Here is a 22,989-nt window from a genome sequence, read left to right on the forward strand (position 1 = left end):
TGTGCGTGTAAAAGAATACAAACTGAAAAATTAGACAAGAAGATGATTTGGTAATATGAAAGCTTCCACAGTACAGAATGTAATTGTCAAATATATATGATGTGAATGAAAGGTATTCTAGGAGTTCAGAGGAAGGAAAAATTCTTTTAAGCTAAGAGGAAGTTTTCTTGGAGAGGAAAGGGACAAAGGATTTGTTTTATTGGTGTATTCACCCTCTGTTCTTATATATTTCCCTGACAGTAGCAGAAAATATTTAAACTTGCCTGGCTTATTTTCATGGGTGGACCTGGAAAGGGATTCCCTAGGTGGCATCCAGTAACTACTGATCTTTATGAGGACTTAATCTGAATGCAGTTCCCAGCCAGAGGGAAGGTGCAAGCTCAAGCTTGTGAAAGATAGTAACTGGATGTCCTATTAGTCAGAGTCACACGTATTGTTTCAAACACGTCATTTTGTTTTTTGATGCTGGAGTTCAAGCCAAGGACTACAAGTGGGATCTGATTTTAAGGTGAACTTTCCCCCCATTTTAGCTTAAACCCTATCTTGTTTTAAATAGAACAATCTCTAAAAAACAACGACAACAACAACAACTATTCTTTGATTTGGACATGAAAAGGGAAGGATACAATTTGTTTTTGTAATTTGGACTAAATGTAGTATTACTGAGTTCTCAGAAAAATATAAACATAAGTTAATTTTCTCTAGAATTTGCTTACAATAATGATTAGGTGTCTGAAAAGGAACAGTTTTTCAGAAGCAGAAAAAAAAAAGCAACCTCCCAAGAGATGATCTTTTATAGGGTTTAGATTCAGGACATAAAAGATGTATTTGAGGTCTTCTTTAAAAGTTGCTTGCCCCAGGACCTCTCTACCTCCACCAACCTGAACATCTGTCATCAGCTATATAAATCGCTCAGAGTTGTCAGTGTTACTTAATATACTTGAGAACACCAGATCTAGGGCCAGATTCCCTGAGTTCAAATGCCAGAATCAGCATTTCCTATGCCACCTCAGACCAGTGTACTTAAGTGTCCTCATCCAGTTTTTTTTTTTATCTTCAAAATGAGGGTGATGAGAATTTTAAAAATACTTTACTCCTAAGATGGTGTGAGGTTTAAACAAAGGAATTGGGTCAATGTATACTGTGTAGTATGGACTTTAGTACATGTAAACTATTATTTGTGGTCACATCAATCCTGTACTGTATCCATTTTTAAACAGAGGTCAACTCCTCAGGAGATGATAGGCTTGTTAACAATAACATTCTAGTTTGAACAGATTCTTAGTACTTTCTTATATCTGTCTGATATGACAGAATCCTGATCCTTTCCCCTACTGCCATTATGTGTACAGTTCAAAATTTCAGGGGACATTTATGTAAATTGTTGCAGACCTTAAAATCATATTTTTCTCCAGGTTACTTGATACAGGAAAATAAAATGAATTCAGAGAAGCTTAGTGAAATCGTAAGTGACATAACTCAAAACTGATCCAAACCCTTGGAATGACAATACAAAAGGGGGGTCACCACTAGAGTCTTCTGCCTCCCACCTTGCTTTATATTCCCATAGATTTCTACTTTTTGGAAAAATTTTTAATTTTTTTAATGTTCATTTATTCTTGAGAGCAATAGACAGAGTTGAGTGGTGGAGGGGCAGAGAGCTAGAGACACAGACTCCAAAGCAGGCTCCAGGCTCTGAGCTGTCAGCACAGAGCCCAACATGGGGTTCCAACTCACGGGGCACAAGATCATGACCTGAGCCAAAGTCGGACACTTAACCAACTGAGCCACCCAGGTGCCTCAAAGGATTTCTACTTCTACTTTGCAATAAGATTTGCAGATAAAACAAAACAATGTGCTATTCTCTTCTTCCCTTTACCATATTGCTCATTTTTAATTCATTTATTCATTCATGGATTTTCACCATAATTCATCAAACATGCATTGAGTGTTTACTGTGGGCCAGGCAGTGTTCCAAACACTGGAAATACAAAGATGAATCAGACACACTCCCTACCATCATATAGCTCACAGTCTACAGTGAGAAAGCCACAATTGTAAACGGGTGTGATAATTGCTATAACAGCCTCATGTGCAAGTTGCTGGGGTGGCCCAAATAAAGGAGTATTGAACTTTGAGGAGGGCAAGTCAAAGATAACTTATTTGTCACTGGAGAGTCTGAATAGTATCAGAACTGTAATTAAAGGAATTGCAGAGGGAAAAAGTGCATTGTAGAAAGAGGGAAGTGAAATGTGCAAAGCCATAGAGGTGTGAATCAGTCTAGTGGGATTAGGACAGAGCAAGTAACTCAGTAGATGAAAAAATAGGCTTTGAAGGTAGGGATGGCTCAAGGGCCAGTGAAGGGATAAGATTGCAGAGCTCATGCTGAGGGAGACAGAGGGCTTGAAGTGGGAGGATCACATCCTCAAATTTGCACTTTGGGAATATCACTCCAGTTGGTACTATTGTGGGGGAACAACTGAGGGGAGAAAAGACAGAGTAGAACCACATAAACGTGCCAGTGAGGGGATGCTGCAGAGACCCAGGCACAAGTTTCAAAGGAGCTGATTTTAGACTACAGCTGTGGAGTTGGAGGAAAGGAGAGAGATTCAATATTGACTAGGTAAAATCTATTGAGCATTGTTATTAGTTTAAAGGCATCGAGGAGAGGGAGAAATCTTGTGGAGAGGGAGGCAATATCCCCTCTTCCCAGTGGATGTAGTATTTGAGGGGAAAGATTTACCATGGTGGTGGGCCTTCTGTAAACTTATGTGGACCTGGAATTTCTGATTTCTGACACTCAGTCCAGTGCTTTTTACTGTGAGGCAGTGCCTCAACAGTCTTTTGGGAATTAGGGCCCAGGAAATCAGCTCACTGAACATCCAAATCCTTCAATGGCTCAGGCTGGAGAAGCTGAGTAATAAAATGCTGATGGTATGGAGTGTGGTGAAACTTATTTCCGAACCTGGTACCAGCTGGAAGCCTGCCTGCCACGGAAAGATGACTAACAAGTGAGGGTGTCAGAGTCAAATGACACATCCTTACTTATTATGTCAAATGCTCTAGTAATGGGATAATTATTTAAGAAAGCAAAGAGTTGAGGGGTGCCTGGGTGGCTAAGTCGGTTGGGCATCCAACTTCGGCTCAGGTCATGATCTCATGGTCCATGGGTTAGAGCCCCGCGTCGATCCCTGTACTGTCATAACAGCTTGGAATCTAGATTCTGCTTTGGATTCTGTGTCTCCCTCTCTCTCTGCCCCTCCCAAGCTCAGGCTCTGTCTCTCTCTCTCTCTCTCTCAAAAAATAAACATTAAAAAAAATTTTAAGAGAAAGCAAAGAGTTGAAACAAACAATGGACTGGATGCCATATTTGGAAATACCACAAACTTAGGATGGGCTTTCTTAAAAGTGAGGATGCTTCCTTTAAAAATAGCACGGATACTTAAATTCATTTGACAATGATCAAATGAACATTATCAATAGTATGCTACATGACGGGCAAGGTGTGAAATGTGTGAAACATTATTTCATTTAATCTTCAAAACAACTCTGAGGTAGATATTGTTGTTATCCTGTTTTACAGAAGCTGACACAAAAGTATACAGTTTTGTTAAAGTTATTCAGTTCTCCAAAAATTAGAACCTCTTTTAGTCTTACCACTGTGATAAACCAGTTCCTGTCTGGGAAAAAAACAAAATTCTTATTTTTGCCTCAACTCTCTAGGAAAGACAAAGGAGTAACATTTTTCTTATGACTAATACTTCTCTTGTTTAATTATTCTAATCAGATGTCTAGGATATTTCGACGTTCTTCCAGAGGAGGTCGGTTTATCAAATCTCATGTTATCAGACTGAGGTATGTATACTTAGTTTGCGACTTCAAGCCAGTATCCTTAAGAAGTACTTGATCAACATGACTGCCCAGCTCCCTTGGGAAAATCTTTACAGGAACACAAAGATTTCATAAACCTGAGTAGTCAGCTTATGGTGCACAGACATTTCCCAGTCATGACAGGAATATGTCTGGAGGCAATGCCAGTCATTAGATGCTGGAAGGGGAAGAATGGCACTGGTACTGGGCTAAGTAGAATTTAGATGAGCTCTTTTTGGTTATCCTCTTTGTAGGCCTATCCAATAATCAGACTATGACTCTCTCTGCAGTAAGATTTTTCTTTAATGCCATTGCATTTTTATTATTATCTCTAATAGCTTTTCATTTTTATTTTTGGATGAGAGGCAGTATGCATAAATTAAACATACATATGTTATGAGTCTCAAATAAATTATTAGAATCCATCTAATAATTAGTATATACTTTTTATATGATGTCCAAAAGGCTTAGCATTTACTGAAATAATGTATCTTGTTTTCTACCCATTTTGGTGAAAAATTTTAAAATTTTTCGGTGGCTATCAATCAATATACAAATATAAATATATGTAATACTTAGTAGTCTGCTTCATTTCTTGACGATAAAAATACCTGTAGTTAAGAAGAACCTGCCTTTTCTTCTCCTCTCTTCCACTTTTTTTCCTTTCTTACTTTACTTTCTCTCTCCTTCCTTCCTACTTTGATTCTTTATATGTTTCAAGGTGAAATTCATTCTCAAGAGGTAACTAGAGGCTTTCTAGACCTATACATGGTATAAATGCATATCTTTGAACCTCTTATCAAAACATTTATTTTAATAAGTGCTTTCTCTAATTATCCACTTACCAAACATACGTAAACTATCAAATTCCAAAACATAAATAACTTAACACAATAAAGGTTTACTTCATTTCCATGACATAGTCCAAAGAGTCAGAAGTGGCCACAGGGGACATGGGTACTGGGAGGGACTGCAGAATGGAATTGCCCACTAGATCTTTGGTATCTGGTTGGCAAATCCAGGAAGAGTGAAAGCAGGGAGGGTGGTATGGGAAGTTTTCAGGGGCCAGGCTGGAAGTGGGATACATCATTTCTGCCCACAGAATTCACTAGAGTTACAATAAACTGCAAAGGAGGCTAGGGAATGAAATTTAGCCCTGTGGTCAGGAGGCAAAGGTAACTGGGTTTCGTGGGCACAAAGCATTGTCTCTGCCACACCACTACTGAAAAATGGTGTTGGTTACCGTGGCTTATAATGTCTTCAAAAGCAAATTGTTTAAGTGCATATAAAGCATGATTTCATGAACATGTCTTCCTTTCACTACCACCTGCAGACTGTGACCTAATTAAGGAGAGAGAACAATTTTTTTCAGCTCTGTATCCTACTCAGCGTTTCTGGAGATAATTTAGAAATCTGATATACACATATTTCATCCATTTTTAAAAATTTAGTGGGAATCTTAATAGGTAAAAATAGTTAATAATTAGAGAGGTGGCTTTGTTGTTATTATCTCTATTTATCTGCTTTTTTGCTCTTTAGTCCAGATGAACAAGGTATGAACATCCTTATGGTGCTTATGTTTCGATACCCATCTACTGATAGTGCTGAGCAAATCAAGAAAAAAATTGAGAGGATTTTATATCAAAGTCTGAAGACAAAACAGTTGCCTCTGACTATAAACAAATCATCATTCACGCTCACATGTAAGTCCTTTTATCATCTTTGTGGTTCCTTGGCAATCCTCTTTATTTTTCATAAGAATTTAGATCAATGTCTTCTCCCATTTTAAGACTTCACCACTGATATAGCAATGTAAATCTAAAATATAAATTCACTATAAGGCAAATTTTAATTTTGGAATTTATTTTCATATTTGATTAGGGGTTTTGCTAAGGTTTCTAAATTTTTTCCCATGTATCATGTTGGACCTTTGCAAAAGCATGAGAGGGAAAGTATTATTTTCACCACTGTAAGGAATCTGAGCCTCAAGTAAGATATAAGACAGGGTATTAGCAAGCCTTGGGGGGCCAAAATTAAAGCACAGGTGTTCTGACTCCCAGAGATCTTTACAGGTCAGTTCTGGGGATGAGCGCCTATAGTATCAAGAAAACCAACATCTTTAGAAAGGTTTACCACTGTAGGAAGAACCATTGCCATGATCTATGAAGAAGTTCTCTGGATCATTTCCAACTTAAAACAATGTTTTGTTTATTTCCTCCTTTATTCCTCACAAAATAAAATCAAAAAAGTTATTTTGTTTCCCCCCAAAAGTAGACAAAAATAAAGATGTTAAGAAATTAAAACTACCTTTAGCTAGTTGGAATCTAAACTGAGATGCATAACCATGGGGTTCCAATGATAAGTTTCATGGTCGAGTACTGTGGCTTTTTAGTTCCTTACCCCCTCCCCAAAAACACTAGCAGATGTCTCACGTGCGGTAGGTGCTCTGGTTCTGTTCATTGTTCTGATTAAGTACACCAAGGGCAGAGATTCCTGATTTGCCCTTTGGACCAGAAAGTCTGTTCCCGTCAAAGTATCCATGAATTTAAGAAAAAGATTATTTAAAGTTAATTTCTCTGTTTTTAGAAATCAGGAAACCCCCTTAAAATCCATTTTGAGATAGAATCCTCACACACAGTAATGACAACTTTCATGAATTAGAAATAATGAAGAGTGTACTATCTACCTTAAGTGTTAATCAATTATATGCCAAAGTAAAAGATGATATTTTTCAGCATTCCATAAAGGGCAATCTCAAATTAAATTTCAATTCCTGATAATATAATTTCTCCTAATGCATGATCATATATGCTAAAATAAAATATCCATCATAAAAGACATGTCAAAGGGATTTTTTTTACAATTAAAAAATAATTTTTCCAATATTTTTAAAAATAATTTTTCAGACTTCTTGGTCATGCACACTGACCTTTTACCCTACGGGTTATTGTTTTAATATCAAATAATTATATTCTATAACCATACTCCATAACCAAAATTCTGCTACAAACATTTTCTTCTGCCACATATATATCTCCCATTACATAAAGAGAAATGAAATGCCCAGGAAACCTCTAGTACAGTTTGGGGTTCATATCCCTTCTTGTGGAGAAGTCAGTGTTCCTGAGGAAATCGTTATATACCTCTCAATTTTCTCTGACAAATAAACAAAACAAAACAAACATCAAACCAAAAAAAAAAAAAATGCAATGAAATGGAACTCAAAAGAACGTGAAGAAAAGTGTGAAGGGAAAAAGATGTCACAGAAGGGAGGCATAAAGTGGTATGGGGAGAGTGTCCCTGGACAGGCTGTATATCAGAGCTTCTTCATGCCTCTAGTTCCTGCTGCCTGAGCAGCAACCTTCTACAATATTCACCAGGAGGAAGAATCCCCAGTGAGAGAAGACCATCAACTTGTATTGACTGAATTCCTATTGTTTATAGACCAGGGACGGAAACGGGGCTGTGAAGAGTCTGTGATACCCTTGGCTCCCTGGAGCTGCCCCTTTACACTGGCCACCAGGCATGTGCCTGACACGCATGGTCTGGTGCACCTAATACAGAGAGCACCAGCTGCATGGGAATCAGAGGTTGCCTCTTCCAGTTATGCTAGGGCTCCCAAAGAAGGCAATCAGGGATATTTATCCTTACCATTCTTTCCCAATGTCCTTTGCAGATTTCATAGCAAAAATCAGAAAATAACAAAACGCTCTCTTTTCATTTCTATGTAAAATTATACATTTTAGACCAAATCAAATCTGAGTTATTGTATATATTACTTGACTGAAAAATCTCATGCCCTCTTGAAAGATGGATAATAAGCATTTCTTCTAGTGATAATTTGAACAAAATCACATATAAACAGGAACATATTCTTTGACCAACTAATTCAATTTTTGTTTATTGCAGCTATCGACAGCAAAAAGATGAGGAATCTTCTCAACAGCCGTAAGTTCCAAAACCCACCACTGTCTATTTCATAACAAAGATAATGAATCAAAGTCACAGAAAAGTTAGAAGAAGAATTCATCAAGTCTTTTTTGCTCATCTTACGTTTTTGTAAACCACCTAGTGTTTTATTAATGGTTATTATTTTTTAATGCTTATTTATTTTTGAGAGAGAAAGAGAAAGAGCATGAGTGTGGGAGGGACAGAGAGAGAGAGGGAGACACAGAATCCAAAGCAGGCTCTAGACACTGAGCTGTCAGCACAGAGCCTGATGTGGGGCTTAAACTCATGGACTGCAAGATCATGACCTGAGCTGAAGTTGGAGGTTTAACTGACTGAGCAGCCCAAGCACCCCTATTGCTGGTTATTTTTAATATTTAAAACATTTAAATTTATGAATTTACACCAAATACAATTTTAAGTTTTATGACTTGCAGAATGTAGTAAAAGAAAATTCATAGCTTCTTGATATTATGCTTTTTGTGACTATATTTCTAACATTGTATTTTGAACATTTTAAGGTGTATTTATTTATTTTGAGAGAAAGTGTGCATGCAAGCAGGGGAGGGGCAGAGAGAGAAAGAGGAAAGAGAATCCCAAGTGGAATCCACGCCATCAGTGCAGAGCCCCACATGGGCATCTAACCCACAAACTGTGAGATCAGGACCTGAGCTGAGACCTAGTTGGACACGTAACCAACTGAGCCACCCAGATGCCACCTAACATTGTATTTTAATATTCTCTTTAAATATTTCTATTTTAATATTCTCTCAAATTAAAGAGAATGTTTTAAAGTAGTAACTAGTTAGGATTTTTCCTGTTAAATTTCTGTTTTCTTTCATTTTTGTTAAAATATCTGCTGTGTACATTTTCTGCCTTCTCTCGATTTCCTTTATCTCAATTTCTTATAGGATTCTTGGGTCATACACTTTCCCCTATAAATTCTATACACATTATTCCATTTTCTTCTAGTGTTTTGTTGTAGAGGAAAAGTCTAAGGCTGCTGCATTTTTTATTTTTACATAGGTTAATTTTTTTGTTCTTGGATGAATGTAGGAAATCTTTATCCTAAATTTTTTGTCAAGAAATCTGGACAATTATATTTTGCACTGAATTTTGACTAGGACATTATGAATGTTTTCAATCTGTACAGTTTTTTTTGTCTTATTCTGGAAAAACGTTCCATTGTACATTTGATGATTGATTTCCATTCCAATTTTTCTTTTTCTTCTCCCTCAGGAACACCAATGATTTATTTGAATTCCATTTTCTGCTCCCCATATCCATCATTAGTTCTAGTTCCAGTTCAGGTCACTTTCCTCCACATTCTGAAAGATCTTATCAATTCTGTACCCCCCCAAACCACTTATCTCAGTTGTCTGGTGTTACTTTTCCTCTTCCATGTGGATTTCATATCTGCTATGATATGCCTGTGATATCTAGAATTTTATTTGATTACCGACAGCTCTTTTGTTATGTGTACTCTTCTCGCAGCATATTTTCCCTCTTATGTTTGGCTGCTTTTGTTACATTAATATCATGTTTACTTGCACAACTTGGCTGGTAACACACATGTTTCCTAAAATTTTTTGTGGAAGATAACTTTCAGAAATATGTCTGTCTTCTGAGTTTTTATATCATCTGATTTGGGGGTCCCTAACCATACTATACAGTAAGATGCAGGCTTAAGGTTTGATCTTACAAGCAGAGTTTATGAAAACTACATCAGTCTCCCCCTTTGCACCACCAAATGTAGCATTCACTGATGCCAGCACTCTTCCTTTCACTGCTTAAATACTTTTTATGAGGCATCTCAGCCTGTTCTTCGTGCTGTAACTAAATATCATAGACTGGGTAGTTTATAAACAGCAGAAATTTGTTGCTCACAATTCTGGAGGCTAGAAGTGTGAGACCAGGGTACCAGAGTGGTCCAGTGGGGACCCTCTTCCAACTCACAGATTTAAAGAATCATCATGCCATGAGCAGAAGGGCTAGAGATCTCTCTGGAAACTCTTCCAAAGCACTAATCCCATTCATGAGGGCTCTGCCTTCCTGACTTAGCACCTTCCAAAGGCCCTACCTAGTAATACCATCACCTGTAAGAGTTAGGATTTTGACATAAATTTGACAGGTTCACATTCAGACCACTGCATGAGGTTAACTACATTTTCATAGAATTTCTCATCTTTCCTATATCTCTCTATAGGACGGTGTGCCAGAAATGTGGCTTCTGCATACATACATACATAGGAAGAAAAGAGTTTATGAGTCATAGTGGGATGGCTTAACCTATAGTATCTGCTTGGCTGGGAACAAGTGCAGTGTAGCTTAATTTCCTGGACTGGGGAATCCCCATAGCAGTAAGACAATGGCTTTGTCATCTTACCAGGATTCTCCACACAGTTCTGGTTCACAAGCTAGAGCTTATATAGTCCAAGAAGTTGCTCTCAAACCCCACTGGCTATTGGAGTTTCTACCAGAATTTATATATTTTTTTTCTTATTTTTCCTTATGTTGTGGTGATTTTGCTCTGTTGCCTTTGAAAAAATACCAGACTCAGATTTTTCATCTGCAATATGAGGATGACACCTAGCATAGGAATTGAGAAAATTAGAGAAAATATATGTAACAGTACATAAAAGGCCTGGCTCACAACTAGTAGATAGTATTTATATTAGCATTACTTTCATGCATATTTTAAGAGGAATTTGGGAGAGGAAGTATATATTAGGTACTACCAATATATTAGCCTAGAAATCCCATCTGTTTGATTTCATGGTCACCTTAAACTGGAGCTATTTAACTCAGAGGGAATTATGATGAATCTATAAACATGATTACAGGCGTCTATTTTTAACCTGTTTCTGAAAAAATATTCCTTTATGAAAAAAACCTAGTATTTTTAATAAAAATATAAATAATTGAAAAGTACATTCATTAATAGTGGTACCTGGCTGCCTCAGCTGGTAAAGCATGTGACTCTTGGAGCCATGAGTTTGTGCCCCAACTTGGGTGAAAGCTTATTAAAATTAAAAAAGAAAGACACATTAATAAAATATATCAATATGCTTTCTAGTCTTATTTAAGGTTGATTTGAACTCTAACAAATTGAGGATTTCTTGTCAGGGAATCTGATTTAAATTTTTTTTTAAATGTTTATTTATTTTTGAGAGACAGAGAGAGAGTGAGACGGCACAAGTGAGGGAGGGGCAGAGAGAGAGGGAGACACAGAGTCAGAAGCAAGCTCCAGGCTCTGAGCTATCAGCACAGAGCCCAGCATGGGGCTCAAACTCACAAACCGTGAGATCATGACCTGAGCCAAAGTTGGATGCTCAACCGACTGAGCCACCTAGGCATTCCTGTATTTTTTTTAAAACTAGTCTTTCAAATTTTAGAAAACCAAAAAAGGTCATTATTGTTTAAGACTGTTTAAATTCAGGACTTGCAAAGACTGTGTATAAATTCATGTCAAGGGAGAATCATGACCTGCATTTGGTACTAGGCTATCTCTCAGGAGCAAGAACACAAGTTTTGATGTAGATCCTCCTAATTTTACGTCCAACTCGTTCACTTACCAGCTGGATGACCTCTAGCACTTTATGATCTGTTTCCAAGGCTCAGTTTCCTCATCTGAAAAGTGGCTTGCTATAAATAAATCTAAAACACTTAGCAGAGGATCTATATATATATATTTTTTTCATGGTGTAAAATCCTTTTTATTTTTTATCTTTTTTAAATATATGAAATTTATTGTCAAATTGGTTTCTATATAACACCCAGTGCTCAACCCAAAAGATGCTCTCTTCAATACCCATCACCCACCCTCCCCTCCCTCCCACCCCCCATCAGCCCTCAGTTTGTTCTGTTTTTAAGAGTCTCTTATGCTTTGGCTCTCTCCCACTCTAACCTTTTTTTTTTTTTTTTTTTTATGCTCAATAAAATTTTTATCTACCTCTCTATGTATCCATCCATATATGCTTAATATAGAGAGACAGAAGTTAATTCCTAGACTGGATGCCTTGACATGTTAGTAAATATTTCTTCTGAACCTCAACAGGATCAGGAAGACCCCTATAGATTAACCTCAGACACTGAGTACTGGGAAAGGATTAAAGAACAGCAGGCACATGCACCCAATGTTTATAGCAGCACTATTGACAATAGCCAACCAAAGTATGGAAAGAGCCCAAATGTCCATCAACTGATGAATGGATAAAGAAGATGTAGTATATGGAATATGGAATATGGAATATGGAATATTACTTGGTGATCAAAAAGAATGAAACCTTGCCATTTGCAACAACATGGATGGAACTAGAGTGTATTACGCTAAGTGAAATAAGTCAGTCAGAGAAAGACAAATCTCATATGATTTCACTCATATGTGGAATTTAAGATACAAAACAGATGAAGATAAGAGAAGGGAAGTAAAACTAATATAGACACAAACCATAAGAGACGCTTAAATACAGAGAACGAACTGAGGGTTACTGAAGGGGTGTTGGGTGGGGGGATGGGCTATATGGGCAAAGGGCATTATTAAGTAGGGCACTTGTTGGGATGAGCACTGGCTGTTATATGTAAGTGATGAATCACTAAATTCTGTTTCTGAAATCATTATTATACCATATGTTAACTAACTAACTTGGATTTAAATTAAAAAAAAAAAAAAGAGCAGGCACAATGGACTACCAAAGCATCTGCACCCTATGCAAATCAGGATATGCTTCTTTTCTCTCCCTTTTCATGAAAACAAGCTAACATACATTTCTGTGACAGGCTGCGGAATAAGGATGACATCTTCAAACATGCCTTTACCAGCATCCTCCTCTACTGAGAGGATTGTCCAAGGGAGGGAAACAGCCATGGAAGGCGAGTGGCCGTGGCAGGCCAGCCTCCAGCTCATAGGTTCCGGCCATCAGTGCGGAGCCACCCTCATCAGTAACACGTGGCTGCTCACAGCAGCTCACTGCTTCCGCAAGTAAGTTCTCGAGGCTGCTGGGAGTCTTTCCCCAGTGCAATTTCATGTAATTGCACAATGCCTTATATTGTTGTGAAGAAAAAATACAGTGTACTTTGAAGACAATATTACAATTATCCAAATAGCTTTTAAAATTTTATAAGTGTATTTTTTCTACAGAAATAGTGTAATCTTAAAAATTGTGTTTAAGACAAATCTTTGTACCTTGGTGTTCATGAAAAACTATCCCAACCTTTGTGAACCAGTGTGGATGTCCTTGACATCATGAAAATGTTCTTGACAGCATGTCAGGAGCCCCAGGCCATCTCTCTCTGACACTAACCAGCTGGATCTATCACATACCTGGGCAAGCCATTTAACTTCTGATTTTCAGTGTCCTTATCCATAAAGCATGGATTGAGCTGGGCCTTTTAAATGAGGTCTCCTTTCTGGCACATAATGCACGGAGTGATAGGGTATTTCTATAATTTATTTTTTTAATGTTCATTAATTTATTTTGAGAGAAGGAGATAGAGATATCAGGTGGGAAAGGGACAGAGAGAGAAAGAGAGAGAGAATCCCAAGCAGGCTCTGTGCTGGCAGCATGGAGCCCAATGTGGGGTTCGAACTCACAAACCGTGGGATGATGATCTGAGCTGAAATCAAGAATCAGTAACTTAACCAACTGAGCCACTCAGGCCTCCCGGGATAGGGTATCTCTATTTGATCTACTCAATTGGTTTATGAGTTCCTTAAGGACTGAAATCACATATGTCTTCTTATCTACCAGAATTCTAGTTTTCAAAAGAAATCTTCAGCCCTAAGATTTCTGCATCAAATAAAACATTCCTTTAAAGTATAAATAAGTAAAACAGCCTTCCCTATCTCCAGCTCCCCACCATGTCCCTTTCCTCCCCCTCCCTACTCCCACACCCACCAGTCCTGCTCATCCTGAAGCAGTGCAGAGTACTTTGAAAATCACTGATCTTTCTGGTTTTTCACTAAGAAGTTTATGATTCACCAGCATTGTAATCCTGTATGAATGAGGAAATCCCCTTTATGAGTTCTCCTCTGTGTGATTTCCTTCTACATAAGTTTCCTTTACATAGAGAATTTCAAGTTTATATATACAGTATTTCTAGTCATTCCTCACAGGAATAATTAGAAAAAGAGGGAACTGGACTTTGAGGACAAATAGGGAGGTAAAGAGATAATAGGACTAGACAGAATTTCCTTGTAATACAACCTCGTGAGAGAGAAAAACTTCTGTGTGAAGGGAGAGCCTGAAAAATACTAAGAGGGACTGAGAAAGCCAGATTAAAGGGATTGGGGAGTAGGAAAGAACCTCTAACAGCCTGACATGGAGTTAAATCTGCTTAGCCCTTGAATATTGGGGTTGTGTATGGGCAGAGGGCAAAAAAACAAACCTGTATACACATGAGGGTTTGTGAAGCAGGCCAGATTATACTTTGTCCCAAAGATCATGGTAAGACCCAGAAACAAGAGCCAACAAGTGAGTCATAAAGTTAGAATGGATGAAGTATCTGATACGCAGGGAAAATGCCTCCTACTATCCATATTACCCAAAACAAAATGAATTTCTACACATTTCATTGAAATTATAGAAGAAAGAGAATCTGAAGAGTTTTTAATGAACAAGGAATTAGAAGATTGACAATTAATTATAAAATACCCATTACTACTATTAATCTAAACAAAGCATGGAAATTCCAAAATATCTTTAAGAGCTTTTGTACTCGCATTTGTCTCATTAATATTTTAAACTCTCTGCCTTAAGGCCAACAACTGCAAATTCTCTCACCAGAGAGATTTTTCAGGAGCATAATCCCAATAGTTGTGAGAAATACAGTCTCAATCTTTTTTAGATGACACAGGTAAGCATCACAAATCTTACCCTGTGATTTTTTTTGCAGAAATAAAGACCCAAGTCAATGGATTGCTACTTTTGGTACAACTATTACACCACCTGCAGTGCAACGAAGCCTGGGGAAAATTATCCTTCATGAAAATTACCATAGGGAAACAAATGAAAATGACATTGCCTTGGCTCAGCTTACCAACCGAGTTGAGTTTTCAAATATAGTCCAGAGAGTTTGCCTCCCAGATTCATCTATAAAGTTGCCACCTAAAACAAGTGTATTTGTCACAGGTTTTGGATCCATTGTAGATGATGGTGAGTGGTTCAACCTAATATACTTAGTACACAATTGTCTTGAGCTCTAACAAGCTGTCCTAGAGAATTTCTCTTTAGACTTTTCATAAAAATAATGATGGTTCCAATGTGTACAGCCCAGAGCAGAACAGGAATTTGTAGGTTAAAAAGGAATCAGGTCCCATTCCTTGAATTCACAATTAATTGGAGCAATGATGAAAAAGGGGTGAGGCTAACTGAGAACAGCATATCAGACTACTTTAGGTGCTACAAGAAGGGACAAAATACTATGGGACTATAAGGGAGTAAATGATTCTGAATTGTATATTTCCCAATGTAGAAGCTCCTAGTTAGCATATACTTCAGATCACAGTCTTACTGATAACTTTCTTTCTCTTCTTTCTCTTTTCTTTCTTTCTTTTTTTCTTTCTTTCTTTCTTTCTTTCTTTCTTTCTTTCTTTCTTTCTTTCTTTTTTTCTTTCTTTCTTTCTTTCTTCCTCATTTAATGGGGATTTATGATGACCATAAACATAAAAGTGTTTTGTGAATGTTTTGAGAATTTTCATTTTGATTATTTAATTTAACATACATTTCTTTTCACCTGTGTCACCTCCTGGTTGGTTCAAAGACATCAGTTCTAAAATTTTATAAATTGAAGACCAGAATTTAATATTTCTAGGTACCAGTTCATTTCACTCTAAATAGAGAGATTAATTGAATATTTTAAAATGGGAAAAAAGGGGTGCCTGGGTGGCTCAGTCAGTTGAGTGTCCAACTCCTGATTTTAGCTCAGGTCATGATGTCCTGGTTACTGGGTTTGAGCCCTGTGTTGAGCTCTGTGCCGACAACATGGAGCCTGCTCAGGATTCTCTCTCCCTCTCTCTTTCCCTACTCACATACTCTCTCTCTCAAAATAAACTTAAAAAAAAACCAGATAAAATAAAATGGGAAATAAATGTTTAAGGTTCTGTCAAAGATATCCTGAAAAAATTAAGAGACAAATGTTAATATATATTTACATTTTTTATAATGTTTATTTATTTTGAGAGAGAGAGAGAGACAGAGCATGAGCAGGAAGGGGCAGAGAAAGAGGGAGACAGAATCTGAAGCAGGCTCCAGGCTCTGAGCTGTCAGCACAGAGCCCGATGCAGGGTTCGAACACATGAACTGTGAAATCATGACCTGAGCCGAAGTCGGACACTCAACCGACTAAGCCACCCAGGCACCCTTGCTAATAAGTATTTAAATCTGGATTTTTTTTTCTTGACAGAACTCTATTATATGTGAAATTTCCCAAATGCTCCATGCATCTCTAGCGTGACTTTGTGAGATGTTGTTATAAGTCTCTTTTTGTGTTCTCTTCTCTTATCACTAGTGTAAGACTATTCACCAGCAGCTTCAATCTGGAACCATATGCTATTTACCTTCTTCTAAAATCCAGTCTTGCTTTGTACTGGCATCACATTTATGGCATATTGTGGGCATCGGTTCTTTTTCCCATGCTTCAAGTCACCTCTAAATAATTCGCTACAGCACAGAGTAGGGAACATAGCTCTGTGCAGCTCATGTACTGGTTTTTACTTGAATATCTTTCAGAAAATCAGTGTACTTCCCTGAGCCTTGATTTCCTTATACATAAAAGGCTACTGGTTAGTCAAGATCAGTGTGATGAACCCTCTCCTCATGAAAAAAAAAAGTGTAGACACACACACACACAAACACACACACTATTACATGTAGTTGTAAGGATTTCTCCTTTTTTTTATGTTTATTTATTTCTGAGACAGAGACAGACAGAGTATGAGTGGGGGAGGGGCAGAGAGAGATGGAGGGACACAGAATCCGAAGCAGGCTCCTGGCTCTGAGCTGTCAGCACAGAGCCCGATGAGGGGCTCAAACTCACAGACCACGAGATCATGACCTGAACTGAAGCCGGATGCTCAACCGACTGAGCCACCCAGGCGCCCCAGTTTTAAGGATTTCTAATGGCTTGAAGATTCACAGATATGATATAATATTGGGGTATGCATATGCATGGTTCCTTGAATTTAGACATTTATGATACAGAACATAAATAAGGCAATAATTATAATTAATGTTAATAAAATAATCTTTTGATTTTGTGCTTTTGTTCCTAGAAATATACAACACATACTTATTCCATGTCTTAGATACAGTTATATTCAAAGAACATATTTTTTGCTTATGTGTGTGTGTTTGTATGTGTGTGTTTATATAATAGGACCCACGCAAAACAAACTTCGGCAAGCCAGGGTGGAAACCATAAGCACGGATGTGTGTAACAGAAAGGATGTGTATGATGGCCTGATAACTTCAGGAATGTTATGTGCTGGATTCATGGAAGGAAAAGTAGATGCGTGTAAGGTAAGTCCAAAGTCAAGTTCAAAACTTTGAAAATTCCCATTAGCTATTTATAAATTTGGCATACATTTCCCCTAGCAGAAAAAAAGTCATCTATTTCACCAAGAATTCAGCTTATTTAATAATCATAATTTAAAAAGTTCTTGTATTAAGTATTTACTGTATGTCAAGCCAAGTGCTTATTTCATTTAAAATAGTGAAATCAAAGAGGTACGATTTTTACAAATTGGGAGATTAAAGTCTATTGCTCCCTATTTTTGATTCAAACAATTACTCTTCTGTTCTATTGTTATTTTCTTAAACAGAATTGGAAACAAAAGACAGAGAAACCTCTCCTCTGAAGATCACCTTATTCAGCTCTGGCATCATATCTCATGTATCTTACTTCATCTCCTGGCCTCCAAGTCTCTGTGTCCCTCCCACTATTAATGACATTAACACCTGAAACAGGTTTCCTGTCCATCCCAAGCCTGCATTATTAACACTGGCTCATTTAAATGCTGGATTCTTAGTTCCTAGACCTCCTACTCCCATTGATCTCCACTTCTGAGCCACATTTCTAGGGCCACATTTTGAGCCTTTCATCTCCAAGAACACTGATTCCCCAATCTTCCTATTTAACTTCCTGCCTGCATGTCAAGCTATTCCTGCTCCCTTGGCCATACCCTTTATATTATACCCCTGTCTACCCATCCTCACTCCCCAACTTACACAGCCTACACAAATGTACATTATGTCCCTTCTTTGTTTTATCTTTACCTTTACCTTCTATTGCCATCCAACAGACAATTTATTTAGATGGTTTATTGTCTGTCTCTCCCATTAAACTAGAATATAAACTTCAAGAAGGCACAGATTTGGGGGGGTCTATTTAATTCACTATTGTATTAACAACACCTAAATCAGTGCCTGGCACAGATATTTGTTGGCCAAATAAAATACCACTTTTCTTCAACTTCATAAAGACCTATAGACCATCGCTTCTCTGCTTTATCACATTCCATTAATCCTTTCTTCCATTGTCCACTTGTCCAATTTAGATTTCACTATTAATCATTTTCTGAACACTTTTGCTAATATCCTAAGTTCTCTTGTTGATCTGTCTTTTCAGTGTTTCTGTCTGACAAAGTCCCAAAACTGGAAGAACTTCACAATCTACTCTCTCTCTCTGCCTGCACCAAGGATGTCAAATGCTCCTGGAAAAAATACAACATAACACATTGGTTCCACTTTAGGTTTCAGATAACAAAAGTGACAATCCTACTATTTTTCTTTTTTTTTTTTTCCAAATCTACCTTTCTCTGAACTTACTCAACATTTTCCACTTTCCTTAACTTCTGGTTTTTTTCAACCTCTTTATTTTCAACTGATAATTTTGCTTCCCAGTTTTCAAAGAAAAGTAGAAATCGTTAAGTGGAGCATTGCCTCATCTTCCAACACCATGAATGCAGACCTGACTTCATCTGAACCCATAGTTAACATAGTTAACATTTCTCTTATACCTAGCTCCTTCTCTACTCATATCTCTCAAGTTAGGGGGAAAAACCTCTAACTTTTTTTCTTGACTTATAATGCCTCCAGCTAGCACTGCATCTTATCTCTTTACCGTGAAATATTTGGGAAAATGTCTATATCCATTGTCTCAATTTTCTCACCTCTCACTAACTCTTCAAACCATTTCAATATGATTTCTGCGCTTTCACTTCAAAATAGCTCTTCCTGAGGTTTTCACTAACCCACCAATGCCCTCCAGTAAATGTATTTTTGTCCTATTTCTTTTTTTCCCCTCTTAGCACCATTTAATAATGCCTACCACTCCCTCTTTCTTGTCTTCCTTGGCTTATAATGATTTTCAACTTACACCTCTGTCTACTTCTTCTCTGTTTCCTTTTCAGGTTCACTCTCTTAATCTCAGCCATTAAATTTTGATCTATTCTATGTCTGCTCCTCTTTTTACTCTATACTTTCTCCCTAGAGGATTTGCTTTTCCTCTTTAGCTTCAAATGCCATCCTTTGACAGATGATTCATGAATTTATACGTTTAGCCCCAACCTCCCCTTTTATCTCCAGATTTATATATTCAACTCCTACTTGACAACTCCCCTTGGATATTTCAAAGATATCTCAAATTCAAAATGTTGCACCTGATTCTGTTCTTTTTCCCTCCCCACCTGACCCTCTTCCTTTATTTTGTCTCTGTGAATGGCATCCCTTTTCACTCTGTTAAAGCAGAAAACTAGAAGACATTCTAGCTTTCTTTCCCTCCCCCATACCCAACAGATTACTTAATCCCATGGATTTTACCTCCTTTTCCCTACTTTTTCCTCACACTCCCTGATCTAAAGGAATTATTCATCTAGCTCATTTCCTTATATTCACACTTATGCTCCTGTAGTCCATTAGTCAAATGAAAGCCAGGATGATTTACAAGATGTTAATCTGATCTTGTAAGCCTCCTTCTTAAAACACTCCAGTGGTTTACCTTCAGTCTTAAGATAGAAAATATAACTTCTAAGCAAGACCCTCAGGGTTTCTCCAGGACTAGTTTTCTTGACCTTTACAGACTCATCACAGTCACTTGCCCCCTTGTTATCTTCTCTTCAGTACTCCTTTTTATCCATGCTGCCCCAGGCTTTTGCATATGCCAGGTTTCTTCATGTCACAGAGCATTTGCAGTACTGTTCCCTTTGCCTAGAACATGTTATATAGCCACCTCCCTTTTCATAAAGATTAAATTCTTTAGATATCAGCTCAATTACATCTCATCAAGGAAAACTTTCCTGACCTCCCTGACCAGTCCTATTCCCCTATGTATGTTTCCATAGTATTTACCATAGTAGTCACCTTGCATTTATTTGTGGGCTTGTTTAATTTAATTTGAGAGACAGAGACAGAACATGAGTGGGGAGGGGCAGAGAGCAAGAGAGACACAGAATCTGAAGCAGGTTCCAGGCCTGAGACTGGGACACATAGCTGGAACTTATTAAGTACTTCACAAAAGAATAAATGAATGAGGTAGAACAGGCACAGAGAGCTTACATATTTTACCCTAAGTCACATAGACAGTAATTGATAGAGCTAATCCTAAAACATAAGCGGTTCAAATACCAAGACCACACTTTTAACCTCTACATGTATATCTATTTATGTACTTAACTGTCCTTATTCCAAAACAGATTTAGGAGTGTTTATATAAAATTCATCAAGCAAGCATAATTATAATTAGGTGCATGAAAGCCAAGGAGACCAAGAATCAGTCTATAACATTGAGTCTAGCTAAGAATATTCGGAGATTATCAAAACTTTCCACCTATTCCCATATATACTAACTTCATATTTAATATTTTGTATATATACTTACTAACCCATGCAAAAAGCGTCTAATGAAACTAGCAAGGGGGCACCTGGGTGGCTTAGTTGGTTAAGCGTACAACTCTTGATTTCAGCTCAGGTCATGATCTCATGGTTCCTGAATTTGAGCCCTGCATCAGACTCCATGCTGACGGTGTGGAGCCTGCTTGGGATTGTCTCTCTCCCTCTCTCTCTGCCCCTCCCCAACTTGTGCTAACGCTCTCTCTCTTTCTCTTTCTCCCTCTCTTTCTCTCAAAATAAATAAACTTAAAAAAAAAACTAGGACTTAAAAAAAAAACAAGGATGCTGAACCAGAAATAATGTAACCATTGCACTTTAAAGTTTAGAATAAAATTTTAACTCAATTCAGAGAAACATTATATAATCTATCTCTAGTCTCGCTGCATGTTCTGCGTGCCAATTTCCTTTTTGTCTGTGGAAGGGAGATGATTGCAGTGACCTACCTCCCGAGTAAGAGTTTATAATTCTAAATATATTTTTGTTTTTTCTCAAGGGCGATTCTGGTGGTCCTCTGGTTTATGATAATCATGACATCTGGTACTTAGTTGGTATAGTAAGTTGGGGACAATCATGTGCTCTTCCCAAGAAACCTGGGGTCTATACAAGAGTGACTCAGTATCGAGGATGGATTGCCTCAAAGACTGGTATCTAGAGTGAATTGTCTATGAATTATATGCATGGCATATGAAGCTGAAATTCTTGCATATTGTATATTATTTTTATTCATGCGGTTTGGATCAGTGCTTTTTCTGGATGTCAAGAAATCCTCTGACTCAGACCTATGTAATATCATGAAGTGGTCTTTGCACACAAGTGACCGAACTCTTTCTCTACCCTGTGGGAGGAAGACAGAGCAAATGGCAATAGCACCAACTCCTCACAAGGGAAACTGTGGTACTTATAATAAGAGGACTATTTATAATGGTTTCCCCCAATGGAAGACAAGGAACATCATTTTTCACAGGATACGACGAGCTGCCAGGGCTGCCAAAAACTTACTCAGAGTATATCCTGGAGCACCTGTGACTCTTGTATCAAACAGCTGTCTTCCCTGAGAATTCAGAGCTTCAACATTCAAAGACTGATGGCTGGACGTTCACTGGCTAGAATGGAGAAGCATGGAATTACAATATAACTTGAACTCTAACCTGTGTTTCTAAATAATAATACAAAGCATTGTCATTAATAAGACTTGTGATTTAGAAGATGTTTGGGTGTACCTGAACTTGCTGTTAACACTTACATACACAAAGACTAGCTTCAGGATAAAAGCTGTATTGTGAAGGAGTGTTTCTGATTTATTCTTTAACAGCATCTTGCCATCCATATATCAATTGAAGTCAGGCCAGAAAGAAGAAAAAGAAGAATCTTGGGAGCATTTTTCCATGTGTACGAGGAGGATAAAAAGAACTGATGGGACCTAGGCTAGTTGAGTTGCTTTCAAGTGATTAAAAGCAAGAAAAACACACCTTAGATTTTTGGTGGAATGAGCTATCCAATTATTTATTTAGAAATATGTACAGCAGCATACAGTAACTGGTGTCTTTGTAAGCATAGAATTGTAAAGTCTTCAGCTCTCTGCCAGGTCAGATATCTATCAGGTTGGGAGAATTGATTTGCGTAAGCACTTCGGACAGTGCCTCACATATATTAAGCACTATGTGGATATTTCCTGTATGTGGAAGAAAGGAAAGCCTCCATGAGTTTTAAGATAAATTAACTTTGTCAAATGAGTGAATGGCTTTGGGACTTAAATACAGCTCAGAGTCTAATGGCAGAGAGCACAGGCTTTGGAAGCAGACTGCCCAGGCTAAACGTTGGCTTTGCCACGTATGAACTGTGCATCCTGATGCAGGTTTCTTGACATCTCTGTGCATTAGCACTTTTATCTCTACAATTAGAATAAAAATAATACCTACCTCATATGGTTGTTATGAGGATTAAATGCATTAGTAAAAGTAAAGCACTTGGAACAGTGTCTGCACACAGTAGTCTCTCAATATGAACTAGCTACTGTCAATTATTATGAATGTGCTTTGGACTCAATAAAACAGTATAGTTTTTAAAAGCAGTCCCTTCTTTAAAATCATGTAATTGATTTAAGAATGCTTAAATTACACTGTAAAAAAAACCCTAAGTGATCTACTGGATTTTCAAAATCATGTTTTGATATCTCAATATGTTTAGGACTGTGTCTGGTTATAGACATAGTTGTGGGGTGTGTGGTCATCAGTCACCGGGGTTGTGACTACAGAGATGCAGCGGTATTCACCTTCAGGGTTCA

At 37.6% G+C, this 22,989-nt stretch overlaps 2 protein-coding genes across 2 annotated transcripts in view; both read left to right on the plus strand.

The window, feature by feature from the left end:
- LOC102960934 (transmembrane serine protease 11F) overlaps window positions 1-21,357 on the plus strand; it is a 39,051-nt gene extending 17,694 nt beyond the window's left edge. The window contains exons 4-10 of the mRNA XM_007086957.2: window positions 3,788-3,855; window positions 5,410-5,573; window positions 7,780-7,818; window positions 12,598-12,799; window positions 14,713-14,972; window positions 17,194-17,336; window positions 21,199-21,357. Coding sequence (XP_007087019.2) covers window positions 3,788-3,855; window positions 5,410-5,573; window positions 7,780-7,818; window positions 12,598-12,799; window positions 14,713-14,972; window positions 17,194-17,336; window positions 21,199-21,357 — 1,035 coding nt within the window. The remainder of the gene's footprint in view (window positions 1-3,787; window positions 3,856-5,409; window positions 5,574-7,779; window positions 7,819-12,597; window positions 12,800-14,712; window positions 14,973-17,193; window positions 17,337-21,198) is intronic.
- A 269-nt stretch (window positions 21,358-21,626) lies between these two features.
- The window catches only part of LOC102960647 (transmembrane protease serine 11G-like), a 54,209-nt gene continuing 52,846 nt past the window's right edge, over window positions 21,627-22,989 (plus strand). The window contains exon 1 of the mRNA XM_007086956.2: window positions 21,627-21,727. Coding sequence (XP_007087018.2) covers window positions 21,627-21,727 — 101 coding nt within the window. The remainder of the gene's footprint in view (window positions 21,728-22,989) is intronic.

The sequence above is a fragment of the Panthera tigris genome, chromosome B1, assembly GCF_018350195.1.
Source record: "Panthera tigris isolate Pti1 chromosome B1, P.tigris_Pti1_mat1.1, whole genome shotgun sequence".
Taxonomy (NCBI): domain Eukaryota; kingdom Metazoa; phylum Chordata; class Mammalia; order Carnivora; family Felidae; genus Panthera; species Panthera tigris.